This window comes from Gigantopelta aegis, chromosome 14, assembly GCF_016097555.1.
Source record: "Gigantopelta aegis isolate Gae_Host chromosome 14, Gae_host_genome, whole genome shotgun sequence".
Lineage (NCBI taxonomy): Eukaryota > Metazoa > Mollusca > Gastropoda > Neomphalida > Peltospiridae > Gigantopelta > Gigantopelta aegis.
Genome location: NC_054712.1, coordinates 10,687,734 through 10,701,047, shown reverse-complemented (window position 1 = coordinate 10,701,047; position 13,314 = coordinate 10,687,734). Strand labels below are relative to the sequence as shown.

General features: G+C 37.4%; 1 protein-coding gene across 1 annotated transcript in view; it reads left to right on the top strand.

Moving 5' to 3' along the window:
• Positions 1-2,004: 2,004 nt before the first annotated feature.
• Positions 2,005-13,314, top strand: part of LOC121388548 (neuropilin and tolloid-like protein 1) — a 28,418-nt gene continuing 17,108 nt past the window's right edge. The window contains exons 1-3 of the mRNA XM_041519928.1: positions 2,005-2,070; positions 7,632-7,853; positions 10,329-10,469. Of these exons, the coding sequence (XP_041375862.1) occupies positions 7,637-7,853; positions 10,329-10,469 (358 nt within the window). The 5' untranslated portion in view covers positions 2,005-2,070; positions 7,632-7,636. The remainder of the gene's footprint in view (positions 2,071-7,631; positions 7,854-10,328; positions 10,470-13,314) is intronic.

The following is a 13,314-nucleotide window of genomic DNA, read 5'->3' as shown; positions in this document are numbered from 1 at the left end:
CCCCGGACCCCCCCCCCCCCCCCCCCCCCCCCCCCCCCCCCCCCCCCCCCCCCCCCCCCCCCCCCCCCCCCCCCCTAGCAAATTCGGGCCACTTAGTGGCCCTCAACATCGCTAGTCCGACGCCCCAATGTCACAATCGTTCCGGCGGCCCTGCATTCGCAACCAATAACAAACAAGAACACGCATATGGAGTGCGCATGCGCTGAGAGTAATATAGGCGGCAAACTTAACGTTTTTCAATTAAAAAATGACTGATCATGATCTGTACCAATCAAAAAACTGCCTCCAGTCAAAATGCTTAACACGGGGAATCCCTTCGAGTCTCCGATTTTAGCACGGAATCTTCAAGCTTTTTCATTAGCAATGGAATCAAAACGATTTAAAAACATGGAAAGTGATGGTGGAAAAATCAATCGGAAAAATATAACAACAATTTTTCGGGTAGAAAAATGTTTATAGTTCCATATTCTGAGCGAAATGGTTCGCGACCGCGTTTTATTAAAATAAAAATGGTGTTGACAGTGATAAAACCAGTGTTAAAAGGTTACTTAACCATTGAATTTAATTAGGTCAGCGCTCAGTGAGTAAACTTGTAATACCCATTTTGGTTTACGACAAATATCGTATATCACGACATACTAAGATACCTTCGAAAGTCTGTCGTATTTTAAATCTTCCACATTCGTATTTTACTCTTAACTAGCTACGATATGTCGTAGCTTAGATGGCTTCGAAAATATAGGCCCTGGTCGTATTTGAAAAATGTAAAATATGTAATTTAAACAATTGCACCTATAAAAATGTAGGGGAACTCTAATAAGAATTTACAATTGCCAAAATTGTAAGGTATATTAGCTATGGGGAATGGTTATATGATAATAGTGAATTAATTGGGCAAACATTACAACCGGTAGCTCAGTATTACAATAGGTTTTATGACCACCAAAGATCTTGAAGGACGATTGGGGTCAGAAGTGAAATTGAAAGTTGACGTTTTTTTATTATCAGTAAATCGCAAATTCAAATAATAAAAATGACTAAAAACAAAACAATAACAACTGTATGATCAACAGAATGAAAAAGATTAACAGAAATATGTTCCACAGTGATTAATCGACCTTCCTGGAAATTGTCAAAATCGAGAATGACACCCCACGCACGTGTACGGGGCAATTGCGTGATGCACGTGCAAACTATGGAATGTGTTTCAGTGTGTTGATAAACCGACCTAAACGTTCTTTACTAGGATGTAAAAACTCTACAAATCTGTTATTTTGTGCAGACTGTTCCAGAGAATCTGTGTCAACTTTTAAAAAACTCTATCAAAACGCTAGGAGAAAACACGATAAACCTTTCTTTGTTAAATGAAACTTTAGATTTTTTAACATTCAATAAAAACTCAAACATTTTGAAATATCTCCTATTAGTTTGTGGACATCGAAAATAAACGCTCTGTTGCTGAAATCCTGGTAGAATTATAATTCTTGGAACGAACGAGCATGAAAGGGGTAAGGCATTAGGTGGTCCGGGGGCATGCACCTCAGGAGATTTTGAAATCTAAAGACTGAAATACCATTTAGCAGCCATATAGGAGAGTTACATATCTAAAACATCAATACCAATAACCAATAAATTGTCATGTTACTTGTATTTAAACTTAACGGGGTTTTGTTGTGCCGCCCCCTCCCCCACTGCTAGCTACGGCTCTCTCTCTCTCTCTCTCTCTCTCTCTCTCTCTCTCTCTCTCTCTCTCTCTCTCTCTCTCTCTCTCTCTCTCTCTCTCTCTCTCTCTCTCTCTCTCTGTGTGTGTGTGTGTGTGTGTGTGTGTGTGTGTGTGTGTGCACGCGCGCGCGCGCGCACATGTGTGTTCCAGTCAGCCATTACTCGATATTAGAATGATGTGATTGACGCCAATCTTCGAATAACGTCATTTTGCTTGTCCGTCTTGGCTACTGTAACTAATACATAAACAGAGGGGGGATTTACAGAACAGAACAACAGAAATGGCGTTAAAACTATTTTTGATTGTATTTGTTATAACTCGATCTTTTGCTATTGATTATACCAAATGTAAGTAATATGAATTATTATACAAATTCCATTAGTGTTGCATTCAAATGAAACGGTTTACATGTATTGTAATCTCAGTAATAGCATTTTCTTTTTTATAATCGGGTATTTTCTGGGTATGGCGCTTTGGAATTGAATACAACCACATAGTATGGGGGGTCTTCCCCAGAAAGAAAACGGGTTAAGTTTAGGCTTAGAGTTGTGAAAATCATATAGTAATGATAAGAGTAATTAATTTTGCCAAAAGTTAACTTAAAAAAAAAAAAAATCTGCCTAAACCTTTGGGTATGGCGCCATACCCATTTTACCCTCTGGCAGAAACCGTGGGTATTTGTAAAATCTGGACTGGGCCGGGCCGGAACTGAATGTCTTAATATGTTTCTTAATGCAAGCGTTCGCGTCGGGCGGTTTTGTTGTTGTTTTTGGTGGGGGGTGGGGTGGGGGTGGGGGGGGGGGGGTGTTGTTGTTGTTGTTTTGGGTTTTTTTGTTGTTGTTTCTTTGTCTAAGCAACGATATTTTAATATGCAAACTTTTTTTTGTTTAAATTGCTTACAAAAATAACAAATAGATCTACCATCGACGTTCCAAACTGCGTTCGGCTAACTACAAAAAAACACGAATACTATACTTACGGAAAGAATATTCTATATTTTTCAGCTGGTACATAAAACAAAATAATATATTCCAATCAGTTAACGAAAAACAATCCACAACATGGACGTAAAACGAATCTATTCTAATAAACAAAAGTGTAAAGGGGCATGTCATGGTATTTGGTATGAAAATAAATAGGGAATAGATCTAACTGGTTACTGTCTTAAGATTTCATTGGGGGGGGGGGGGGGGGGGGGGGGCAGTGACATGAGGTGGAATGCCAAGGGAAATCAGGGGGAGGTTTGGAGGGGGATCGTAACATAATGAAATGTAATATATAATAAAATTATAACTATTGCAAAATTTAGGTGGGGCCCGGGCCCCTGCCCCCTCCCCCTATTGTCCGGACCAATTGTTAACAACTACGAAAAATTACTCTCCTACCTTTAATTGCCGTTAGATTTCCTCCAAAGTTAGTCCAGACACAAATCTTTAAAAAAAAACATTACAATGACACGGATTCCACATGCCAGTTGCTAACCATGTCATCTATATCGACTTCGCTAAGAGCGCATAGGGAAAAAAGCATGTAATTTTGTATCAGCTGCCATTTTGACTTTTTATGGAATATTCTTCAAGAGGGGTGAAAGGATAGGACTTAAATCTAACAACGTCATAACATGTTATGATATAAACGCAAACGTGATGACGTCATATTATTAATTTTTTATTATTATTATTATTATTATTATTATTATTATTATTTTAATGATACCACTAGAGATCATCGATTTCATATTAATTGTGTCACATACTTTAGAGGCTTTCACCCCTCTTAAAGAGTATTCCATAAACAAGGAACATGGCAGACGGCAGAAAACTGCATGTATTTTTCCCTATGCAATCTCAGCAAAGACAATATCGGCGACATCGTTGCAGTCTCGTCTGTGGAATCTGTATATTTGTAGTGGAGGAAATCTAACTGCAATTAAAGGTAGGAGAGAAATTGTTTGTAGTTGTTAACAATTTGGTTCGGACAATAGATCCGTCTCTGGCTCTATCCTTCCTGCGAAGGTTAGAATGACGAATACAGCGAGGCTCTGCCGAGCTGCATTCGCTATTCGACATTAGCAGGATAAAGCCGATATCTTAAGACAGTAACAACTTATTTCTTTTATCCTGCAATCCTACGGGAATAGTTGTAAAATCATTATTTATTCCATTTTTGTGTACGCAAATAGAGGATAGTCGACCTAGCAAGGCGTTTGCCGTATGACGTCATACAAGATACATGATGTCATTTTTTGTCACATTCAAAAAGCGTTTCTAAACTCATTTAAGCAATAATTCCATTTTATAATTAGTTTGGTATTAGGCGTCTTGACTGATTAAAATGCTACAAGTGATCTAAAAAAAACAAAAAACCGTTCATTCTTCCACAAATGTGAAAACTGCACTTTTTCGGTAAACAAGGGAATCCCCGAGGATTCCATCGTTTCTATTTTTATCCCAATTTCATCTGCACTGAGAGTGAAGGTGCCAGTTTAGGCTTTAAACGACTCCGGTTTTGAACTGAGATACATAATGTATATGACAGGCCACAAAACGAAGCTTCTTTTAGAAGTTATAGCAGAGAATGCTCAACAAATCAAAAGAGAGACCTGAGCGCAGATTTGACCTGTTTTTTCAACATTTCTGTCTGGACAAAATTTGGGTAAAATCTAACGAAAAATAAAGGTAGGAGAGCAATTTTTCGTAGTTGTTAACATTTTGGTTCGGACTTTAGTTAATCTACAAACCTGTAACACATCTGGATGAAGTTACAACAGAGTGAAACAAGGTCTGTGACGGTGAAATACCCTTTAAAATAGACTAGAACTTGACTCTACAACCGTTACTTCTTAGACACACGTGCGTTTTTAAAAAAATATGAAAAATGCATTTTGTGTTATTATTAGCACTAGGACAACAAGAAACACCACGGATGTACGGACATGAATAATCTAAACAATAAAATCTAAGTAAAGTATGATTTCAGTAACCAAAAACGGTTATATTAGTAAAAAAAATTAAAAATGCCTAAGTAGTGTTTAAAATCTAGTGCCACTCATTTTAATTGTTTGTGGGTTTTTTTTGGGGTTTTTTTTTGGGTTTTTTTTTTTATAGTGGCTACAGCCTCGGATTGTCGTGACTTATGATGTTACATGTAGTTTGTACATTTAGGCACGTATTCCTAATTTCAATTACATCGGTCATACATACTTGACCCATTCATTTCTTTTGAAGAAATATCCTCCAAGTCAGTGCGAACACTGTTATTGTAATCTGACGATAGGCCACATTTTGTCGGAGTGCAGTCATCTGAGAGAACCTAGAAAATATATGTTTGGAAGAAGAAATGTAACGGGATCATTTCGATTCCATCTTGAACTTTTGTTGCAATTTCTTCTTGATAATGACTTATTCAAAATTTGTATTTTACCTATCTCTGATATTTGTATTTTTTTCCAGTTATTTTTTTGTTACACTGTTTTAATTAACTGTTTTAATTTAACATAGTTTGACACCCAATAGCCGATGTATGTTTCGTGCTGGGGTGTCGTTAAACATTCATTCATTCGTTCATTCCTAATTTCAATATTTAGATTATTCAAATTGTTTTTTTTTTGTTTTTTTAAAGAAAAGTTTTATTGAAAAAGTGTTTGGTTTGGGGGGTTTGTTTATTTGTTCGTTTGTTTTGTTGCTGATTTTTTTTTTTTTTTTTGTTAAAATCACTTGAAATGGAATGGACCACCATTTTATCCTTGCCCGAGTACTCTGTCGTTTGAGATCTAGACGGACATTTGTACGGAAATACTTAATCGTACCCAGCAGGATGTAACATCTCGCGAAATGCGATTTTAAGCTACGCTCATTTTCGTAAGTCACACCCCTATGTCATAAAGGAGTCTTAATTTTTCCGCGGGAAATAAAGATAAATATGAATCAGTAATGCGCTACTATATTTGTAAATTATGCCAAATATAGATCTGAGTTATTGTAACGAGCATTTAATAAAATATTAAGTAATACAAATCAGTTTGATAAGTGAACATTATGATTAGCGTATTTCAATGTGTTCTCGAACGACAGAGTAATCGGGCCACGTTTCATCCAATCAATCAATCGACCGTTTGACTCGTGCTGACGTCCACTGAAGGTTCACGCACGACCTTGTTATCCTACTTGTCAAGCCTCGAAATTCATCTTGTTCATTGGGAAGCCATCTTTGTTTCTCAAATTTTAATTGGGAGGAAAATGTTTGAAATGAGAATCAATTCTATAGCACAGGTATTGCTATCATTTTACACTCATTGTTCGTTACACTCGGAACTTCTCGGCTGATTCCATCGACAAATAAGAGTTGAGTTCAGCCAGCAGTTTTTTGGGGTTTTTTTTTTCTTTTTTTTTCTTAACGCCGCTAGACTAATTTTGACGGTACATGTTAAACGAAATGACCACTCCGAGAAACAGTCTAAATAGTTCACGACGTTTGCATCACTCACTGTCGCTGAACTCGGATTTGAAAAACCGGCCGATTGATCCGAGTGAGTTTCGAGAATGTTATTGGTAGATGATTCTTCCATTATTGGTGTGCGCACCAATGTAAAATGGCCACGTCCACGATGTCGGTACAAATGTAGTAATGTTTTAAAATATTTTAAGATCTTCAATTAAAATGCGGAAAACGCATGACAAATGCGAATCGAGAATTCTGGGATATACTGGAGCTTGTGAAACGGATTATTTTGTGCGTCTTGAGCGGCAATTGCCGCCTGCCAAATTCAAGCCTTGACTTGTTCAGCAACTTGTCCCAAGCTTTGTAGTGATACTAACTCACATCAGTGCTTGGTCATCTTGAAGTTAATCCAACTTTACCGTGTTTGTAAACTATAAATATACAACAGATTAATTCATCGAAAGCCAAACATTACGCACGCTCATTTCAATCAACTGCTGGTAACGTTTGTTTTGCTTACTGACATCATATGAGCTCATTGATTAACTAATAATCAATTAGTATTGGATGTCAAACATTTAGTAATTCTGACAGTCTTCAGATCGATAAACGCAGATATAAATCAGTGGCGGATCCAGAAAATCCATTTAGCCTGTCACACTAAATATGATGGATCACTGACCAAGATGATGGCTCATGCTGTTCCAAATTTTGAACTTGTACATACTTTTTTATCTCTTTGGTCAGGCTTTTTTCTTCTATCGTTTTAGATGAAGTGGCACACTTGACAGCTGTGATGGCAGTATTCATGACGGCTGCCACCGGCAGGATATGCTCACCTTTCGCGAACACGTGATACCATCACTGTTATGACAGTGATTCACAGCTGCACTTATTCTTTAAAAAACAAAATGTCAGTGCTAGTTTCAATGTAGTAAACTAGTCTGGGAGTGGTAGTCACCTTTGTTGCGGTGGAAGAGGTATGAAATCTCCATTAAAGGATCTACTAGGGAGTGGCTGTTCTCTTATACACGAGGCTCTAGGTAGAGATTCATGGAATCTACCACTATTTTGCCAAATACCCATTCGACTCTGCATTATGCAGAGATACGGCCCTGATCATGTATTGCTGTTTTCTTTTTCAGATTCAGGGGAAACCCGGTATATTTTCCAATTAGCACAAATGAATCATTTATATGCACTTTACCACAGACAGGACAGCACATTCCATGACCAGCTGTGGGACACTGGTTGAGATAATAATAATAATAATAAAAGCCCACCACACAGAGAATGCGGACTCGATCCTTCGACCTAAGCACCTCAGGTGAAACACTATCGACTGAGCTAGATACATGTAACATCATTTTTAATACTAGATCTGCAACCATACGACGGTTCCGTGTTATATTTTGCCATTTATTCAACTGTTTTAATTGCTGTCCAATGAATGGCTTTTTGTTTACAGATTACATGGATGATCGATGTGGTCAAATCCTTGAGAAGACGGTAGGAATACTGAAAACCACGAGATCGCGGCATTACCGTTCTAACATGGACTGTTCCGTAGTCCTTAGAGCCCCGCTAAATCACATGATGTTGGTACGAATTATTAAAATCGATATAGACAAGGACTTTTTCTCGTGCAGTGACTGGATGCAGGTGTTGGATGGAACTTGGGGGAAATTAGGTGATGAGAATACGACTTTGTTTTCTTAAGCTTTATAGTCTAAGAAGAAGAGAAACGTCGTTTTGTTTAACGACACCATTAGAGCACATTGATTAATCATCAATCATCGGCTATTGGACGTCAAACATATGATAATTTTGACATACAATCTTAGAGAGGAAACCCGTTACATTTCTTCCATTAGTATCAAGGGATCTTTTATATGCACCATCCTACAGACAGGATTGCACATACCACGGTCTTTGATACATTAAATACCGTAGTATGTGCTATCCTGTCTGTGGGATGGTGCATATAACAGATCACTTGCTACTAATGGAAACATATAGCGGGTTTCTTCTCTGACTATATGTCAAAATTACCAAATGTTTCACATCCAATAGCCGATGACTAATAAATCAATGTGCTCTAGTGGTGTCATTAAACAAAACAAACTTTTTTCTTACTGGGAGCCGACTGGTTTTTCCAAGGTCATGAGAAGGTCCCACTGTCATACCATCGAATCAAAAAAAGAAAAAAGAAAAAAAAAGCAGTCGAAATCTATTACACTGTGACGAATAGGTTAACTACACGCGCTAGGGAAACAAATAAGTTTTAGTTTTTAAAAAAAGTTAATTTCAACTTGTATCCAATTAAGGTGCAAGCACGCTGTCCTGGACACACACCTAAGCTATCTGCCCTGTCCAGGGCAGTGGGTTAGATGGTTAGTGAGAGAGAAGAGGGTGTAGTGGCCTTACACTTACCCATTGAGCCATTAAGAACTCGATCTGGGTTGGAGCCGGTACCGGGCTGCGAACACTGTACCTACCAGTCTATAGCCCGATGGCTTAACCACTGCACCATCGAGGCCGGTAAAATAGATGTTAAAACTTTGTTTTGAAGATGAGTAAAAAAAAAAACCAGACTACTACATACCTCGTTTGAGAGGTCATGACCTTTTTCTTTCTTTTTATCATTTTAACTTATTTTCGTGCTTATATCCAATTCGAGTTCAAGCACGCTGTCCTGGGCACATACACCTAAGCTATCTGGGCTGTCTGGAAGAAAGGGAATGTTTTATTTAACGACGCATTCAACACATTTTATTTACGGGTTATATTGCTTCGGACATATGGTTAAGAACCACACAGATATTGAGAGAGGAAACCCGCTGTCGCCACTTCATGGGCTACTCGTTTTCGATTAGCAGCAAGGGATCATTTATATGCACCATCCCACAGACAGGTTAACACCATCTTCATAAATCAAGGCTAATATTCGTTCCTCGTATTCAGCCTTGATACATGTCGTCAAGAAATCGTGCCACAAAATGCTTAAATTGCATTGGATGCGATGAGATCTGATTGCAACGAATCGCAACGCTCCTTACAGATTCCCTTGTTATTGTAAACAAAGATGACAGCGTCAGCGTCCGGCGGTTAATTTTTGATATTGCTTTCAAGATTGTCACATGTTACCAATGCTGTGATTGGTCAGCGATGTCATCGTGTAAGGGACATAATCGGTGTTATAAATTTTCTTCCAATAGAGGGCGCTAGTAGTGGATATCAGTAATCTTGACGACATGTATCAAGGCTGAATACGAGGAACGAATATTAGCCTTGATTTATGAAGATGGGTTAACACATACCACGGCCGTTGATATACCAGTCTTGGTGCACTGGCTGGAGCGAGAAATAGCCTAACGGGCCCACCGACGGGGGTCGATCCCAGACCGACCGCTGGGCTATCTGTGTAGCGAATGAAATCGTATATACACGTCAAACCACACGTGACAAAAGTAGCTTCCTATGCTAGTTTTGTTTGAAAAGACCTACTGATTGCTTGAAACATATTTTATTGCTGTACGCAAAACAAATGGATTATTCACAAGTTTTACAACTTATTAGACCGCTATAATATATACACATATCTGTATGCAATTTAAATATGTACAGAAATGAATATTACTGAAATAGAGAAAAAAAGAAGGAAGGGAAGAAGTAGAACATAGAAGCAATTAAAGTTTCTGTGTTAGATAATTAGACGGCAGGTTTCATAAAATCAAAACAAACAAGGCATCGAAATCTGATTACGTAGACGGTATACACAAACTTGTATAAAAATATATGTATGTATCTCTCTCTCTCTCTCTCTCTCTCTCTCTCTCTCTCTCTCTCTCTCTCTCTCTCTCTCTCTCTCTCTCTCTCTGTGTGTGTGTGTGTGCGCGCGCACGTGTCCATCATTATTACATGTAATTAATAGAACATACCTGTTATATTGTTTTGTTGTCCATTTATTATACTTAATTTTATTCTAATTGTATTATTTTTTTTAAATGAAATGCTCTGAAATTAGTGAAAATGTGCTCTGAAATTAGTGAAAATGCCCTCAATCGGTGCAGTCTACGATGAATTGCAAAATATCCAGGAAAAACACCAATTATTGTCCTATCTCGTTATTAATTATCTTCTCCTTTGATTTCTCTCAATCTAGATCTAACAGGCCGCAAGTGTGGTGAGCGTGAACCTCGTACTTCCTATGCATCATCCGGACGGGACATTACCGTAAAGTTTCATAGTGACCGCTCCAACAACGATGATGGATTCAAGTTGTTGTTTAATTCCTTTCACATGGGTAATTTGTAGTCAGGCTTTCTGCCAGAGAATCATATTGGTGTAGAAAGGTACTTACTTGACATCCAATAGCCAGTCTCTAGTTATGTGCTGGTGTGTCGAAACATACAAACATAATCATACACTCATAATCATAATCTGCCCGAGGGTATAATTACGAACCATAGGCGTACGGGCTCCCATTTTTGTACGGGGGTGGGGGGTGGGGGGGGGGGGGGGTGCAGGCTGGTTTTTGCCCGAATTAAACGAACATGTCCGAATCTTTGAAAAACTTAATTTAATCATATTAGCAATACTATCAATCAGCTATATAGGGTGGTAAATGAATCACTTGTAAAAAGGTCTCGGGTTAGCACATTTTTGCCCAAATATCTATAATATTTGCCCGAATTTGAGGTTTTGCTCCAGTACGGGGGGGGGGGGGGGGGGGGGGGTGCAGTTGCGTCCATGCCCCACTGTCAAATACGCTTATGTTACGAACCCTAAATTATTGGTATTGAATGGATAAATGTAAAATAAAAGTTTAGAAAGATTATAGTAAGAGAACTGGTGTTAAAAATGTATCTAAAAAAACAACATGAAATGCTGTGTCCAATTTAAAAAAAGAAAGATTTCAAATCCATAACAACAAGGTAAGGGCAGTTGTGATCTGTTTTGCTTTTGTTGTGTATCCTCAAATTATTATCTAGCAGAAAGCCTCGTAGTCAAAGCGTTTAATGCATGTAGCGTTCACGTGGGTGTGTGCTATCAATCTGACAACACTTCAGTGTAATGCACCATAACCTAGGAGGAAGTTATTGGAGAGTTAACAGATTGTGTCCACATAAGGGTACGACGATACGGTCAAAACGACACAACAAATCGTATTGCAGTATGTAGTGCAATACATTTGATATTATTTAAATTTTATATTTATGGTTTTTTGTTTTTTTATGAAAGCAGAAGGGATAAACCTTTTTATTGAATTTTATTAGTTTCAGTTGTCATGCTAAATTATTTATTCTACTACTTCAGGATTCAGTTCCGCTGTTACAATATCCCCAGCTGTACTGAATATACGTTCTGATGGTACCAGCGCGGAGGGGGATTGTCAATCAGTCCCACGTAACGTCATCACTACACTCATTGTGACTTTTGTATCTATTATCCTTGAATAATGAACGTGGAACAATAAACATCAAAACATGAAGAAAAAAAAAAGAAAAAAAAAAAAAGTTTGAATTTTAACTTCCATATATGTATACAAAGTAGGCCTACGAGTATTCAGTACTGTGTCAAGAAAATTAATAATAGATGACACTGTTGCGGCATTTGACCGATTGAGGTAGCACGTGTTTAGACTAAGAAATTAATAACATCGTCGCTGATTGGATGGATTTGACCTCTACTGGCTCTAAATTGCGAACCACGGTGTTAACAACTACGGTAAATTACTCTGCTACCTTTAATTACAGGTACATTTCCCACATGCTTGTTTGTTTTTTTGTTTTGTTTTTATTAAGACAGAACTGGAGAAAAAACAAACAACCCACCCTCACCCCCAAAACCCCCCCAAAGACAAACAAAACAAAAAACCTCACATTACAGTGACAAAGATTCCTCATACAAGATAGTCACCTATATCAACTGCGGTAACATCTCCTAGGACAAAAACATGTAATTATTCACCGTCTGCCATTTCGTGTCATCGCGTATTAATAAAATGCTGTTTTGTTTTGTTTGTTCTTTGCCTATTTACCGTCAAGTAAGATACAAGGAAACAATAACGTGTAAAAATCGCCCATACCGCGGTTCGTATGAAACATCACAACCAGGTAGGACTGAATAAGTGAGTGAAGAGTGGCAGAATCTGAGATTTTATTAGACTAATTTTACTGTTAATAGTTAGCGATCTATTTGACCATGTGAATAATATTTCACGTGCTCTAGTTATTTGGTTTTCGAAATTAAGGGAAAGCATTTCATTGAGATCTGTAGAAAAAATTATACCGAGAATTTTGTATGGCTCTTTTGACCAAGGTAGTGGTATGTGTGGGCAAAGTTTTTTATTTGATCTTATTTTGGACTGATCCACACAGCAACGCATTTGTCTAAATTAATTTCAAGACCAGAACATATTTGAAAATGTTTAATTATTTAAAATAATTCTAATAAATTTCTTTCTGATCCCTCTAAAGTAAAATTCGTATTATCTGCATATTGAAATATACAATATTCGATGTTATTAATTTTTATACCTCTGATATATTCATTACGTTTTATTGCAAGAGAAAGTAGCTCGACACATAAAATGAAAAAGTATGGTGAAATCGGGTATCCTTGTCTACACCCCCGTTCACACTTAAAGACATTTGAAAGGTACCTAGAGTTTAAATGAACTACAGCTATCATTAAAAAAATTTAAAAATAAATAAATAAAAATCAACCATTTTTTGAATGATTGTCCAAAGTTAAATGTTTCTAATGTTTTGTCTATAAAATCCCAATCAACCGTATCAAATGCATTTTCAAAATCTATTGTTAGTAATAAACCTGGAATTTTATTTGTTTTACAATATTCCATAATATCATAAATAGTCCTAGTGGTTTCTCTGATAAAGCGACCTTTTACAAAACCAGCTTGTGATTCGCTTATAATGTTTGATAAAACTGACTTTATTCTACTAGCAATGACACCTGTCGCTATCTTGCAATCTACGTTTAAAAGTTTGATTAGTCTCCAGTTTTTAAGTTGGCGTCTATCTCTACCTTCCTTTGGGATACATGTTATAATACCTTGTTATTGAAAGTCCGAAAGTTCCAGGAACTATAGTCCAGGCAGTCATGTAAATTTGCATTTTGTGTTG